General features: G+C 52.5%; 3 protein-coding genes, 1 long non-coding RNA gene and 2 other non-coding genes across 7 annotated transcripts; 3 read left to right on the forward strand and 3 right to left on the reverse strand.

The window, feature by feature from the left end:
- Nucleotides 1-42: 42 nt before the first annotated feature.
- On the reverse strand, nucleotides 43-8,473 carry RPL3L (ribosomal protein L3 like). 2 transcript variants are annotated; one of them, XM_054212073.1, is made up of 10 exons: nucleotides 8,317-8,473; nucleotides 7,265-7,457; nucleotides 6,463-6,631; nucleotides 5,425-5,560; nucleotides 4,108-4,294; nucleotides 3,399-3,559; nucleotides 3,010-3,111; nucleotides 2,270-2,365; nucleotides 1,669-1,788; nucleotides 43-158 (listed from the first exon to the last, which is right to left on the reverse strand). In XM_054212073.1, the coding sequence occupies exons 1-10, from the start codon at nucleotides 8,317-8,319 to the stop codon at nucleotides 102-104; spliced, it is 1,224 nt and encodes a 407-aa protein (XP_054068048.1). In that variant the 5' UTR covers nucleotides 8,320-8,473; the 3' UTR covers nucleotides 43-101. The 2 variants fall into 2 exon arrangements, with proteins under 2 accessions (XP_054068048.1, XP_054068049.1); XM_054212074.1 differs by lacking the exon at nucleotides 8,317-8,473 and adding an exon at nucleotides 8,061-8,216.
- Nucleotides 8,474-8,853: 380 nt separating this feature from the next.
- On the forward strand, nucleotides 8,854-10,841 carry NDUFB10 (NADH:ubiquinone oxidoreductase subunit B10). The gene is made up of 4 exons (XM_054212077.1): nucleotides 8,854-9,090; nucleotides 9,736-9,874; nucleotides 10,178-10,317; nucleotides 10,620-10,841. The coding sequence occupies exons 1-4, from the start codon at nucleotides 8,943-8,945 to the stop codon at nucleotides 10,718-10,720; spliced, it is 528 nt and encodes a 175-aa protein (XP_054068052.1). The 5' UTR covers nucleotides 8,854-8,942; the 3' UTR covers nucleotides 10,721-10,841.
- A 468-nt stretch (nucleotides 10,842-11,309) lies between these two features.
- On the reverse strand, nucleotides 11,310-14,394 carry RPS2 (ribosomal protein S2). Its single transcript, XM_054212076.1, has 7 exons — nucleotides 14,213-14,394; nucleotides 13,942-14,031; nucleotides 13,372-13,479; nucleotides 12,587-12,760; nucleotides 12,344-12,503; nucleotides 11,784-11,875; nucleotides 11,310-11,433 (listed from the first exon to the last, which is right to left on the reverse strand). Exons 1-7 carry the CDS (start codon nucleotides 14,366-14,368, stop codon nucleotides 11,353-11,355), a joined length of 861 nt encoding a protein of 286 aa, XP_054068051.1. The 5' UTR covers nucleotides 14,369-14,394; the 3' UTR covers nucleotides 11,310-11,352.
- LOC128914412 (small nucleolar RNA SNORA64/SNORA10 family) lies at nucleotides 11,951-12,090 on the reverse strand. The gene has a single exon (XR_008468283.1). It is a non-coding gene; the product is annotated as a small nucleolar RNA SNORA64/SNORA10 family (small nucleolar RNA).
- Nucleotides 14,395-14,537: 143 nt separating the features above from the next.
- Nucleotides 14,538-15,456, forward strand: LOC128913828 (uncharacterized). The gene is made up of 2 exons (XR_008468078.1): nucleotides 14,538-14,788; nucleotides 15,171-15,456. It is a non-coding gene; the product is annotated as an uncharacterized LOC128913828 (long non-coding RNA).
- LOC128914426 (small nucleolar RNA ACA64) lies at nucleotides 14,968-15,092 on the forward strand. Its single transcript, XR_008468297.1, has one exon. It is a non-coding gene; the product is annotated as a small nucleolar RNA ACA64 (small nucleolar RNA).
- Nucleotides 15,457-15,477: the final 21 nt, after the last annotated feature.

The following is a 15,477-nucleotide window of genomic DNA, read 5'->3' on the forward strand; positions in this document are numbered from 1 at the left end:
TACAGGCAAGACACCCCTCCCGAAGGAAGACAGGCCACAGGCATGGCTTGAAGCCTTTTTATTGAAGGCAACCAGTTATGCAGCCTTGCATATCTCAATCCTTACGGCTCTTCCTGCACTCCTGGCTTCCCTTTCACCAAGTGTTTCTTCTGAGGGCCCTGGAAGAGAGCAGAGAGGACAGCTGTCAGTGTTAGTGGCAGGCAAACCTGGCCTACAAGACCGCATGTGAGCTGCATGGAGCGGAACTGCAGCTCTGGCCCCTTTCTGCTGTGCAAGGCTGCTCCTGGTCTCTGCTCTCCAGCTGGGACCTCTGTGCCACCATTGACTAGCCACCCCAGGGGCTTCCCTAGCCCTGCAGGAAAGAGGAGCAGAACATCATTGCCCTTGCACAAGGAGCTTGTTTCTCTGGACAGCACAAAAGCAGCCAGAGCGGCAATGAATGACCTGCTCCCAGCCAGGCGGGCTGGCCTGCAGTCAGGGGGCATGGAGGGGAGCGCTAATTGTGCTGATGAACGCTATCAGGAGCCGGCTGTGGTGGATGAGCCCTGGAGGAGGCAAGGCCTCCCACAGCCAAAGGCACAGATCCTCATCAGCCGACTCAAAATAGCCTGAGGGCTTTCCACCAGCTAAGAAATGGGGTTGTCTCGGACCAAGTAAGTCCTATGGGAGCAGATGGCAAGAATTATTTACCTGCCTCTACTTCCAGCCAAATGTAAAGTTTTGCCACAGTATACATGGGGGAAACTCTCACCCCACAGTAGAAAATGGCAAAGAAAACATCTGCAAGCAGGTAAAACCACCTCCTGTCACTAAAGTCTACGTCACGGCTACTCAGGACTTGCAGCGACAGCAAGAGCAGAACGCAGAACAAGCTGAGATAAAGGAAAACAGCTTAACCTCTAAAGAGCTCTGCAAAGGCACTGCACAGCCAATCCCTCTTCCCAGGGCTCAGGAGGCTTAGCCTGTTTCACATGGGATTTCTAGCTGACAGGCCAGATCCAGACCCAGGTTACGTCTGCGTGGTATCCAGGCAGTTGTTTCTTTAATTTCTGCTGGCTGATGGCCTGGCTTACTTAACACTTCCTCAATTTCACATTCAGACTTATGCACCAGCCTGGAGTAGGTTGCAAAACTATTCAGGAAACTCTGCTTGTTTTGGATTTATTTAATTTTTTTTTTTTTTGCTCTAGGTTTAAGAAAAATATACTGCTCGGCCTTTTTGAAAGCTTCTTGACAAAAGAATCACAAATTTGTGACTGAATTTGACCCAACCTTTTCCTCTTAAGAACATTAAAGTTATAAATCATTCCAAACAAATCAAAGAAGTGCAGAATTACGGGTGAAAGGGACCATATGTCCAAGGCAGTGCCTGCCAAGTTAACTGCTTGTTTAAAACATCCTGTGGTGAATGGAAACTGGTTGGCCATATGGTATATTATTTGCTAGTTGGGTTGTCTTGGATCACTCGCACAACCATCATGTTCTTCCTTAGCATAATATCTACTGTGTGAACTGAATTCATGCCTGCCTTTTATGCAAGACAGTCCTGATCACTCATTTGGCTCTTGTTATATCGAGAAGCAGATGCTTGGTTGGAGTCAATCAGTTGCTTTAGCCCCAGCTGCAAGCATGGCCCAGGAGCTGGAGCCGGCGCAGAGCGTAACTCACCATGAAAGCCCGCTTCTCCTGAGCTGTCTGGAAGCAGCCATGGCCAAACTTGGAGGTAGTATCAATGAATTTGAGTTCAATGGCTTCCTGAGACCGGCGGCTTGTATGCACCAGAAGGGACTGGAGAAGAGGAGTTACAATGCATCAGGCATATCTTTACAGCAAATCTGGACATCTGCTCTGATGGAAGCAGGGCTGAAATATCCTAGGTGCATCCATTAGAAAATAGCTCCAGGAAAATCTGCCTTCTCAGAGAAATGTCCTGGTGCTCAGGTGGCAGGTGATGCCTTGGATTGCAGAGCAGCTCCGAAATGAGCCTGCTCTTCACTCAACTCACTCATTTCCTCACAGTCTGCTTGTGGCCAAGGTTTCCCACGGCAGCCACGCAGGCTTGCTGTCTCCAGAGAGAGCACATCTGCCTGCACGCTGCCGCAAACAACCTAACTGCGAATGGTCTCGCTGAGCACCTTGCTCATGTGCCACACGCCCTCTGTAACCTGACCAGTCTCCCTGACCAACATTTGGAGGCAGTGGCATTCTCAACGTGGTGAATCTGTCTGCGGTGAATCTACAGCCCATCTCTCCCCAGAGCTACTCTCACCTTACGGAGGGTGAGCACACGCTTCTTTGTGCCCATGACGCAGCCCTTCAGCATGAGGAAGTCATTGTTGACCTCCCCATAGTGAGGAAAGCCACCCTGTGGGGAGAGGCAGAGAGAAGGTTGGCAGGCAGGAGAGCTGGATGGGAGCAGATGTGTCCACAGGTGGCTTTTTCTAGGGAAGGAGAAGGTAGTGACTGACAGTTAACTTCCAGCTAACGACACTCTGCACGCTTCAGGTTGCCTGCTCAGGACAACCAGAGCACGTCAGCCACACTGACTGCATGATCCCAGCTAAGGAACACTCCCCAAGAACTGAGGAACCAGCAAACCTGCTTCCTACCCCAGAGGATGTGGGTGAACAGAAAGCAGAGCTGACTAGATTCCCAAGCTAACAGTTTTTACTAAGCAAAAGTGAATTTTTAAACCAAGTAACAAATATTTATCTGTTAAGTATCAGATTTTTAATGTCACTTATAGTTTTTTTTTTCTTTTTAAACAAAGTTGTCAGTTTCTGCCCAGCTTATCAGCTGAAAATCAAATGTTGGGGTATACCAATGGGCCTAAAAAAACACCTCACAGAGATGGTTTTCCATGTCCAAAATGTAAGGAAAGGAATCACTGCATTTCTTTCAGTGAATTCCCTTCAAATCATTTCCTACACAGTTGTCTCCATCCAAGGAATTACTTCAGATTCCTGTAGCCAGGGCCAGTCACAGCCCCGTTACCCCCTCAGCCCTTACCAGCGGTGTAATGGTCTTCTCCGTGACATCGTAGTGCGTCGAGGCATTGTTCTTCACCACTTTGCCATCCTCCACGTGGATCCCATGGCCAATGCGGTAAATCTAGGAAGGGAAAGGAAATTGAGATGGTGACTTTCCCACCCCCTCAGTGAAGGACGTCACAAGGAGGATGTGTTTTTTACCAAGGTGCGCCCCCTGTGATGTGTCCCTTGAGCAGGGAAAAAGCACCAGCAAAGACATGGAGAACAGCAGCACTGCAGATCTCTAGGGAAACATCTGAGAAGCTGGTGGGGACAGAGGCCACCATGCAAAGAAGGATGGTGACAGCATGGGGGGAAGGAAGACAGAAAGGCGCAGTGGTGCTCTGAGGAAGCCCATCTGGGCCATACCTTCTTGTTGATCTCCGTGCGGTGGTGGTAGCCCTTCTGGCCAGCCCGAGCAATGGAGTAGCCAACCCGGGCTGGGTGCCAGGCTCCAATACAGGCAACTTTGCGTAAGCCCTTGTGTGTCTTCCTGGGGAGCTTCTTAGTGTGCCAACGGCTTGTCACCCCTGGAAGTGTGACCAGACAAAGCAGTGAGACCACTGGGGACATTCAAGGCTGGTGTTAGAGTGGTGGGGAAGGGAAAGTCTCATCATTCTGCAATTCTTGGAAGACACCATGTTGGAAAGAGACCAAGAGCTGTCACCACCATGAGAGGCCAGAGCACAGAACTGTTCTCACTTCCCATGGATCTGATCAGACTGTGATATGTTCCTGCTGAGCACATCCACGCACACGCATAGAAACATCCACACCTCCACATACGTGGGGTTTGTGAGAAGTGCAGTGGCTTTACGTACTCACACTGCCTCCGAGCCTTCTGGGAGGACTCTAGGCACAGCAGAAAACATGGCTCTTACTGAAATTAAGGAAACCAAGCTCTGCTACAATGGAACTGCATGACATTATTGAGGTCCAGAGGCTCTTTGCTACTCCCTGTGCAATAAGTTGGTGGTTTTTCAGCATGGCTAACACTCCCCTCCCCCAACACTACATTATGGGCAGTGCCATATGAGGACAGAACCAAGCCCCTGGCAAGGGTCTCCCTGCTCTGTACCTTTCATCCCATGCCCCTTGGTCACGCCAATGACATCAATCATCTCATTCTGGCTGAAGACATTATGCACGGAAACCTGCTTCTCCAGCCTCTCACGAACCCAGTCAACCTTCTCAGCCACCGTCCCGCCATTCAGCTGGATCTCCATCACGTGGGCCTTCTTCTGCCGTAGTGGGAGCAGCTTCATCTGCATTAGATAGTGCATTAGGGAAAAATGTTGCCCCTCACCTCCCGTGCATGAACATGAGGGCAGGGTTGCACCACTCACCACTTGTGGGGGGCACGGGGGGCAAGCAGGGCCAGCTCTTCACCACCTCTCCCTGCCACACTGTCAACCCCTTTCATAACAGCCAGTGACCCGGGTCAGCATGCCTACATATCTCTTGGACCCAGCTCCTTGTCTTTGAGATCAACCAACCCATCTCCCAGTGCTCCCATTCAAGGCAGGAGCTGATGCACACCCTCTCTCCAGGGAGCATAGCAGCAGGCCAGCCTCATCCTACCCCAAGAGTTAAGCAGAGTAGTAGTAGCCATGGTAAATGCCCCAGAGGAGCCCATCACCAGAGCACCGTCTGAGGCTGAACACTGTGACCAGCCAGGATGCAGCTCTGTGCTCCGACCCAGAGTCAGCACCTCTCCTTTGGTCATGTTCAACCTCTGCCTCCGGACTGAGCAGTTATTTCTAGTTCTCACCAAGAGGTGCCTCTGCTCTCTCCCAGCCCCAGCTCCCTGTGCAAAGCCCCTGCCAAATCGCCACAGCAGGACTGTGAGGATCTGTGCCAGCCAGAAGTGAAGCCTTAAGCCAGTTTAGCTCTGCCCCAGACTACAAAGCAGCCATTTACTCGAGGGATCAGCATGAAAATGGGCCCTGTGGATCCAGCAAACCGCATCTGGCAAAACTGTGCCTGCCCATGGGTTATTTTTGCTCAAACATTTGACACCAGTTGCTAATTTGAGGTGATCACGGGGCCTAAGGTCCCTTGCTGACACCGGGCTCACCACCTGCTGAGGCTCTGTGCAAAGTCTGCTGTCCTCCACGGGGTGCATGGGCTCCCCAGAGTGCCAGAGCCACAGCCCCCTCCAGCAATCCCCCAGCAGGGGACAGGGTTGGTGTCAGGAGGTAGCTGGAAAGGTCAGCCAGCACCTCGTATTGCCTGCATACCCTGTCCACACCCTCTGACCAGCGTCTGCCTGCTCAGCCTCCTGTCACCCCTCCAAGACACCCCCCATAATCCTGGCTCCCAAGCCCTCACCTTGCTCCCCAGCTGACGAAGACCCCGAGCGCCCCATGCCCACCCCCCAGAGTGAGGCTCTGACCTGCGTGTGCACAATGACACGAATGACCTTGCAGTACTTTTTCATAGCGGCAAAATCCTTCTCCAGCTGCCTTTTGCCATCCTCATCCTGCCATTTCTTGCAGTACTTGGTGAACGCCTTCTTCTTGCTCTTGTGCCTACAACAAAGGTGTTTATCATCCAGCAGAACTGATGGTGAAGTGCTTCTGCACATCGCTATGCCCTGACGCAGCACAGCGTGGGGGGACCGATCACCTTGCCAGACACTTCCCCAGAGGCACAAAGTACCTATGGGTACCCAAACCTCGCCTGGCTGCTGAGGCCATGACACAGGGCTTTGAGGTGGGAAGAGGAAAGTGAATAATGAGCTGTGAAAACGGGCTGGTAATTCAAACCTCTTTGCATGAGGAATCCGGTTGTCTCCCACTGACTGGCGCAGTGCCATCAAAATACAAGCACAAAATCAGAGCTAAGTGGAGAAAGGAGAAAACAGGCTCCGACAGGGATCAGAGGCATGTGGTGGGTGGATCTCAACGGCACTTTTACAGGAGACACGATTCCTACAGTTATGAAATTCATGTTTCCATTTTCCTCTCTGCTGGTGTGGGATTTGGGGTGTTGAAGTTTACAAGGGCCAGGGGTCACGTTCTGCATCAGTTTTCCCCCTGACAAATCTGATTTTACTCCCCTCATTTGGTGCCTCAGCTCAAGTATTCCAGTTTAATGGAGAGTAGATGGGCCTGACCTACACAAAGGAAAACAAACCTGCAGCATGCGCTGCCATATGATATTGTAGAGAGAGCTAACTCAGTTCAGCTATTAGAATAAATTTACATATGCATATGCTGATTCCCAGCATCAAGCTGTTTGCAGTATCTCTGTTTGCAGTATCTCTGTGCATGACTAAATAAATAGCAGTTTCACTCCACCTCAGGGCCAGCTGCCAGTAGCTGAGCTGTTTGCAATGGCTGGGCATCACAGAGAGCCCGCGGGGAAGAGCTGTGAGAGAATCCCCACTTGCAGTGCCCCTGGGACCCTCCCCAGCCACGGAGGCACGTACCAGTTCTTGTAGAAGCGCCGTCTGCACTCATCGCTGATGTGCTCAGCAAAAACAGTCTTGAAATTCCTCAAGCCCTTCGGTGTTTCTACGTACCCCACAACTCCCACCACCACCATCGGGGGGGTCTCAATGATGGTCACAGCCTCCACCTCCTCCCTTTTGGAGATCTCTGCAAGACAGTAAAGGAAAATGGTGCTCAGCATCGTCTAGGATCGGATCATTCCCTGGAGCCATTCATGGCCCATGCCACTACAGCAAGCAAGCAATGTGCTGGGGGCAAAGTTGCACTCTGTTTTCACAGCCAGCCTCAGCCCTTCCTTCTCCCATGGCCGCAAGCCCTGCTGGAGGACCACGCAGGGTTTGTTCCCCAGAACAGGCTAGACCCTGTGGCCCAGCACACGTTAATCCATCTTCCTCCCGCTGGTGGAAGCAGTGGTTCTTGCCCTGGAGTTTGGCTCCAATCCTGTGGGGATCCTGGAGGGTAACATTATAAACTTCCCCAGCAAGACGCTCCAAGCCCAGGGTTTGTCACGTAGTTACCCTGCAGGATCCTTCTGTCAGTAGGATACAACAAACCACCAGTCACCATACCGGTGTGGGGACTTCCCAGGAACTCCAGGTTCAGCTCATGCTGGCCATGAGGTGGCCTTTGGCCATCCAAGATCTGGACGGCATTACAGGCGATAGCCTGGAAGCTGTTTGGTCCACCACCCATTCCCAGGAGCAGCCTTTCCCACCACCAAGTCTGTTCCCTCACTTCCCTCCTGGATGTGGCTCCCCACTCCCATCAGCCAAGCCTTACTGAGCCCAGGCCTGTGCACCTCCCGCACAGTGTGCGTCATGCCAGCTTTGTAGCCCAGAAAAGCTGTCAGGTGGACTGGTTTGCTGGGATCATCCTTAGGCCATGCCTTCACCTTCCCTCGGTGGCGACGGCTTCTCTTGTGGGGGAGGAAGCCCAGGTGGCCATGCCTGGGAGCAGAGAACTTGCGGTGGGACTGCAGAGAGGAAGAACAAGAAAGATCAGCTTCACTTTCAGGTCCTAGAAAATGCCAGGACCCAAAGCACAATGGGAAATCTCTCCTTTAACATCAGTGAATGCTGGAGGGATTCTGGGCTCTTCCTCGCTTCCAACACGAGAGAAATATCTCCTAACAGGAAGGGATTTTGCTCAAGATTCCATCATGCGCATGGAAGAATTTAGTAAGTTTCTGGACAAATGATGCCAATTAACTAAAAAAAATCTGATCTCCGTCCTTCTGCTTGAGGACTTCGAAGGACAAATATGTTCTTTAATAAGTCTGCCCTTTTGTGATATTAATTATAATGACTTATTTTGCATTCCGCAGCACCAAAAGGGCCTGCTCAGAATTCACGGGCTTTGTGTCATCAAGGCAAATGGTACCAAACAAGCACAGCTAACGATCAGAAGAAACGGGAAAGGATGCCCAAAGGAATCAGTAATAAGAACATGCGCAGGTTAAATATGCACCTTGAAAACCAAATTAGAAGAGCTAAATATATAAACCCCAATCGCAAGGTCATGCTGAGTCAGGCATGGAGAAAGCAACAGCACTTTAGAAACATGGACAACTTCTCACACGATTGGCTTCAAGGCAGGGGGGCTGGGGGTCAGCCCAAGCAGCAAAGGGTTAGATCTACGTCTACTCCAACTCCCTCCTCGTTAAAATGAGTCCCGGCACCGGGCTGCACTTTCCACCAAGCTTATTTTCCAGCCCAAGTGGAGCTCTGTTGAGCTCAACCCCATTTCAGCTACGCTGACATGGCTGGTAACCCAGCCCTGCCGACTGCCCCTCCGCACACAATCGAAAGGTAGCAGAGCCCAGCCGTACGAACCATGGGACGTCTTCAGCCCAGGTCAGCCGCAGAAAGAGGCTGTCGGTAAGTGCCTCCCCTGCCTAATACTTGAGATGGTTGATGGTCTGAAGACACAAATTTAGCTGCCTGCTTCACCCGCGGCTATATTCATTTCGTGCTGGGCCAAGCTGGCAGGTCGGGCGTACCAGTTGCGGTGTGGTAAAAGGTCAATTGCCGGTGTCTCGGTTTACACTTCTCCCTCCTAAACAACTTGAACGTGAATGGCAGGAATTAGGACGGCTTCCTAATGGGATACCACAGGTGTGGGCACCCTCAGCACGGTGCAAGCGCTACAGACAGACTAAAAATCCTTCCATCGGCCCAGGCAAGGAGGACTTTGTGATTCTGACTGGAAAACGTCGAGGCAATAGATGGGGTTGTGCGGGCGGGCTCTGCCGCTCCTCCCGGCCGGGGCCTGAGGCGCCTGAGCTGGGACGCGGGGCAGGGCCCGGCCCTGCCGGGCCTACAACTCCCAGCATGCACCGGGGCACAGCGGAGCGTGCGCGGAGCGGCGCCCTCCGACCCCGCCATCCCCCGCCGCCGGGGTGGTGTGGGGCGCCGCCATCTTCTTCCCGCCGCCCGCTGGGCCCGCTGCCGCCGCCGCCATGCCGGAGGACAGCGACTGGGAGGCGTACAAGGTGCCGCCGACCCGCACCCCCGTCTCCGAGAGGACCACGTCGGTGCCCAACCCGGTCGCCTTCTTTCAGACCGTCTTCAACTATGTCATCGACGCGCCCGTCACCTTCGTCCGAGGTACCGGCGGGCCGAGCCCTCCCCCGCTCCCCCCGCCGTCCCGGGGCGGCCGGGCCTCCTCACTAGCGCCGCTCCGCGGTGCCCGACGGCTGCGGGAGTCTGGCTCCGGGATGGCACGGGGGTACGGGACAAAGACGCAAGGACAGCGGGACAGGCACGGGGAGATGGGACGCGCAAGGGCACAAGCACCGGGACACACAGGGAGATGGGGGACAGACGAGGAGCCAGCATGAACAGAGGGACAGACACGGGGAGGGGGGGACAAGGACCCAGCATGAAGAGACAGAGGGAGATGGGACACAAACAAGGACCCAGCATGGACAGGGGGACAGACTGAAGGAGATGGGGGACAAGGACCCAGCATGGAGAGACAGAGGGAGATGGGACACAAACAAGGACCCAGCATGGACACTGGGACGGACAGAGGGACATGGCACAGAGACAAGGACACAGCAACGCACGGAGATGGGAAACAGACAAGGACATAGGGACAGATGGGCACACAGGGGCCAGGAGCACCAAGCTGCACACACGCGGGGCCTGCTGCTGCAGTGCAGCCCAGGAGGGCAGCAAGGCCATGCCAGCATCGGGGCTGTGCTGCCGCTCGCTAACTGGGGGTGTCTGACCACCGGGCTGTCCCTGCAGAGTGGATCGAGCGCCAGCAAGCCAAGAACAAGTACTACTATTACCACCAGAAGTTTCGCCGCGTGCCCGACCTGAGCGAGTGTCTGGAGGGCGACTACCTCTGCTTTTTCGAGGCCGAAGCGCAGTGGAGGAGGGACAGGTATGGCTGTCATTGCTGTGGTTACTCAGCCCTGGGAACCGCAGCAGTTGGCTTGAACTCTCAGCATTTTCATGGAGTTTCCATTTCATAGTCCTGCTGTCCCCTGCAGCACACCGGAGCCGAGCAGGGTGGCGTTAGGACATATCCTCCTGCACTGCCTGGTTCCTACAGCACTGCTGCAGGACAGACCACTCTCTCCTGTAAAAACCCAGAGCTGACCTTCCACAGGGCGTCATCACCCCATTGTTCAGCTTTTCTGTCATCTCTTGGCTGTGGTTGCATCCATTATCATCTTTCCTGCAGGATGGTTGATCAGGAAATCGTGGAGATAGTCCGGGAGAGGCTAGGCGCATGCAAGCAGAGGGAAGGACCCAACCAGTTCCAGAACTGTGCCAAGGAGGTGGAGCTGCTGGCACAGGTCACCAAGGCCTACCAGGACAGATGTGAGTACAACTGCACGCATCTGCTGCAGCTGTGACAGCACCTGGGGAAAGGGGGTTTTAAGCCACTTCCCAGACTTGGAATCACAGAATGTTTTGGGTTGGAAGGGACCTTAAAGACCATCTAGTTCCAACCCCCCTGCCATGTGAGGGGCACCTCCCAGCAGACCAGGTTGCTTAAAGCCCCGTCCAACCTGGCCTTGAACACCTCCAGGGATGGGGCAGCCACAACGTCACATGGAAAGGGGCTTATTTCTTTCTAGCTGCTATGGGGCACACTCCTCAGACATTTACTTTCTTTTTAGATGGCGATCTTGGTGTCCACGGAAATGCAAGGACGTGCCTGATGAAGCAGAAGCACAGGATGATGGAGGAGAGGAAGGCACAAGCAAATGCATCTCAGTAGATCTAAATGGTTAGCACCCCCACGGTGCTTGTGTGGAATAGTGCATGTTGCCTCTTTGAACTCTGATGCTGTTGACCTCTACAATAAATGTGCAGCCCAGACATCTGCCATACAACCTGAATTTAGACTCGTTCTTTGAAGAGACCTGCAAACATTTACAGAATTCTTCCCTTTTCAGATCTGCATTCATCTTTGAATTCCAGCTGATTGTTACCATCCCACAGAATCCCAGTCAGCGCCACGCTCCAGGCACCCCTGGCTGCCTTAGCTGACATTTCCCCTCGGGAGCTCTCCCCCACCTCCATCAACCAGCAGAAACACTCTGCTGCTCTGCCCAGCCCTGGCAGAGAATTCCCCCAGTTAGGGTAAAGATTACGTGCTGTAGGACAGCACATAATCTTCAGAGCTGTTTCTAGACCCCATTTGGGATTAATACATGATTAACAAGGCTCAGTGTAACGTAACGTACCATTTCATTCAACAGATGTTCAGGCTCTGGCCTGCAGACGTGAACCTACTTAAATCCCCAGCAGAGATTTAATCCATCTGCCCACTGAATGCATCAGCCATCCTGTCAAACCAATCACAATTTCTTGTTCACTGATCACTTTATTGTCTTGTACAAAACCCACTTAAGTTGTTGCCACAGCAGCTGCCTGGGTTCTCTGCACCGAGACTCTGGTGTGGGTCTTCGCCAGATGATCAGTGAACTCCTGCAAAAAATAAATAAATGTTTTATTTTCTTGAGCCACTATCACAGGTTTCTCAGCACTGCATCCCTTTGCAACAAGTTGTGTTATGTGGGAGCTGGGGCAGTTCAGATACAATTTATATTTTTACTGAGCATTTCAAAGCTTTCCTTTGTCCACAAAACGCCGTTTTTAAGTATTATTACTCAAAACTGCAAGCTGAAAAAAAAAATAATCACACACTACCTGACAGTCAGCTCTGACTACAACTCTACTCCCCCATTACTAAGCTGCAAATTCTTTGGGTACAATATCTGAACTTTACAGGGTGGGAAGGGCAAGATTTGAGCTGCAAAATGCAGAAATACTCTTACCTGGTAAGGAGACTTGGTGAAGACAGTCTCTTTCCAGAGGTCAGGGGTCAGATAACTGTAGGTCTTGGAGATGGCATCAAAGGTGGCTTTAGCTACCGAGATAAGTCAAACATTACACATCACTGCAAAAGAAATACGCTCACTAGTACCCACCCACACAGCTCCAAAAATGTAGAATTTAGGAAGGAACAGGGAGACCATAGCAGGGTCTCCCTGATATACACACCCAAAACTCAAGTTTCTTTCTCTCTCCATATACGACAATTACACTACTTCAAACAAGTGCAATCGCGCAGATTGGGAGATTTTTTTTTTTTAACAATGCACATATAAAAAGACAATTTATTGTAATTAACTTTTACAGAACTTCAGGATCATCTACAGTGGGACTAACCTGCACTGTAAAAAGTAACAGAAGTCTTCCCTTTTGCTGAACTGCTAGAAACTTTCGGTTCAACGTGTATTAAAAAATACTATAGAAAGGGGTATGTTATGTCCCTGTCAATGACAAAAACGGCAATACATACAGCTAAGCTACCACAAGAAAAGCTAAAGCTTACCGAAGTTGCCGAGGGTGGCAGTGCAGCCCCTGGCCGAGGTGTAACAGTCATCGATACCGGCCATCATCAGCAGCTTCTTGGGGACAGGGGCAGACACAATCCCTGTCCCGCGGGGGGCCGGGATCAGACGCACCAGGACAGATCCACACCGGCCGGTGACCTACACAAATACAGCGGGGGTTACATCTCCCAAAAACACACGCTATAGCATCATCACTGAGACGAGGCCCAGCGAGTCCTCACCTTGCAAGGCACGGTGTGGGGCTTGCCGATCTTGTTCCCCCAATAGCCTCGTCGTACAGGTACGATGGATAACTTGGCCAAAATGATTGCCCCACGAATAGCAGTGGCAACTTCTTTAGAGCATTTGACACCAAGACCAACGTGGCCGTTGTAGTCCCCGATAGCGACAAAAGCCTAGGATTGAAAGAAGAGTTTTCAGTGGTGGCTGCACTGCATGGGGTCTCCCATCAAGGATGGCCTCTCAACAAGGATAACCCCAGGTGCGAGCTCAGCACTGAACAGTCTCAGCTCCCTCCAAGTACAAATCAAAACATCACCTGCTAAAACCTGCACAGCAGAGCTCACAGTTTAAGAAACCCATTTTTCCCCTTAAGAGTTCCTCCTTCAGTCAAAAAACAGCTACGGCTGAAGAACTGTGACTCAAATCCCTGCTACAGCCTCATACTCTTCAAAGGTCCCACTAATTTCCAAACAGCATTCCCTCTTTGTAGCTAAGACTTCTCTCTCTGCCACAGCCCCTGAAAAGCCAACATCGTAGCACAAGTACAACTTAATTTTGTGCTAGGGCTGTTTCAAGTAACATTTAAACATATTACGAGGGTTTTAAAGCCAATACAAAAACTTCGTAAGCTGCACAAGCAAATCTCCATACCAAAATATTTGCTAAACACTAGTGAAGAAAATTAAAAGTATTTGAACTAATTTATCGATATGGTATTAAAAAAAAAAAAAGCAGCTGACACATACAAAGTTTTTGCTGTGAAAAAGCAGAAGAAAAAGGCTACCTTAAACCTGGTACGCTGACCAGCACGAGTCTGTTTCTGGACAGGCATGATCTTCAAAACTTCATCTTTCAGAGAAGACCCCAGGAAGAAATCAATGATCTCTGATTCCTGCAAGAGTCAGTCATTTAATCACACAAGGCCACACTTTTAAAACAAACCAAACACAGCTAGTAAGGCTCCTACAATTCAAGTTCAATAATCCTCTACGCATGTATTTTTTTAAACAATAGGTACTTAAGAATGTTGAATTTTGCCAGCATAAACTCATTCTAGCTTGCTAGACAGTCCAACGTAGCAAGGTAACATTTCAATTTTCCATCGCTGAGCAGAGCTATGACAGAAACACTTAGGCAACGTGCTGCCATCTCCACACAAAGGAGACTACAACACACAAAACCCACCATGCTTCACAAGTGACTGCATTGGTCCCTCAGTTTCTGCTGACTTATGCCTTCAACTCGAACCTCCTTAACCTAAAGCATCCTAAAGAGCAAATGGAGCAACTACTGTGAGCTCTGCATTTCAGATTAAGATTCCACTGCACGTTCCTTTAACATACACAAAGCCTACCTTGATTGGAAGCGAGAAGAGATAGATCTCCTCAAGAGACTTGATCTTCATATCCTTGACCAGGCGACCAAGCTTGGTGACAGGAATCCACTAACAAAGAAATCCGTGCAAAAGGGTCAGCGGCAGCACCAGCTGCCAGCCCGCCAAGGGAACCGGCTGGGCTTCCGCTCCGGCTCTCGGGATGGCAGCAGAGACCAGACTGTCCCACAGGGCCCAGCTCCACCACCCGGGACGACCCCACACAGCCCGCCCAGCCCCGGGTTCCACTTACTTCCTTATCTTCGGCCTTGCCTCCACGGGCCCCGCGGCCTCTACCCCGGCCCCTGCCGCGGCCGCGCCCGCGGCCCCGCAGCCCGGTCCCGAAGCCGCCGCGGAAGCCCCCTCGGGCCGCTCCTGCACCTCCCGCAGCACCGGCGTCGTCCGCCATTTGCTAGAGCAGAAAAGGGCGCGTTAGCCGGGACACCGCCGCCGCCGCACCGGCGGGAAACGGCAGAGCCCGGAGGCGGCCGATACAGCCGGGCGCGGCCGCCCCCGGCCCCGATGGGGGTGGATGGGACACAGGCCGCTCCGCTCCGCCGGCGCCATCGCGCCCGCCCGCGGCACTTACGTGATCTCTTAAGAGTAGAAGGCCAGACCGCCCCGCCGCTGGCTATTTATACTCCGGCGGGGTCTCGCGAGAGCGCCGCCCGCCCCGCGCGCTGAATGAGGAATACACTGCGGGGCAGAGCGGCGCCTTCCGCCCGCTTATACAGGTTGCGGGGCGGGGAGACCCATCGGCAGCCGTGCGCATGCGCCGAGTCGGGTATATAAGGGGGCGCACGCACATAGCGCCCAGTCTGAGGGGATGGTAGGTCTTGGGGGCTGGTGGTATCGTCTGCCTTTTGTGTTCCTGGAACGTTTAAAAAAAGGCTTTTGGGATGCTTATGGTGCTGTCTGAGTTGGTGTTGGGTGGGCCGCAGAGGGGAGGGCCTCGGTGAGCGGCCTGGGAAGGTGTTCCGGGGGTCGCGTTAGCTGTGGGCGCCGGGCGCAGTCTGAAAATCACTTGGGGTCTCCTGTGGCCCCTGGTGAGATAACTGTGCCGACAGTATAGGGAACATTAAGCTTATTGCCCACGGTAATGTGTGGGGAATGAAACCCATGTTCCCATAACCCTTTACTTAGCAGGCATCGGGCAATGATGTGTGCTGAGGCTATGGCCGTTTCTCAGAGTTAACTTTTTTCTCCATCAGCAGGTGCTGAGCGCGGCCCGGGACCGCTCGGTCTCCCCGGGGGGACGGAGCTGCCGGGCATGGGGGTGCTCAGGCCCCGCCTTCCCGAGTGGGAGCCGCCGGCCCCGTCGTGTGCGGCGCCATGTGCGTGTCTGACACCTTCAGGGTGATTCCTGCCTCCTTGGTGAGCCCTGCGAAGCAAAGGGGGCGCTGTAATGGGCGATGACGGAGTATCGACAGCTGGAACGCGTTGAAATGATTCAGCTATGTATTTTTTTATATGCAATAAAAGATGAATCACGTGAAAGCTTGTTTGTCAAGCCTGTGT

Source organism: Rissa tridactyla, chromosome 8 (genome assembly GCF_028500815.1).
Source record: "Rissa tridactyla isolate bRisTri1 chromosome 8, bRisTri1.patW.cur.20221130, whole genome shotgun sequence".
Lineage (NCBI taxonomy): Eukaryota > Metazoa > Chordata > Aves > Charadriiformes > Laridae > Rissa > Rissa tridactyla.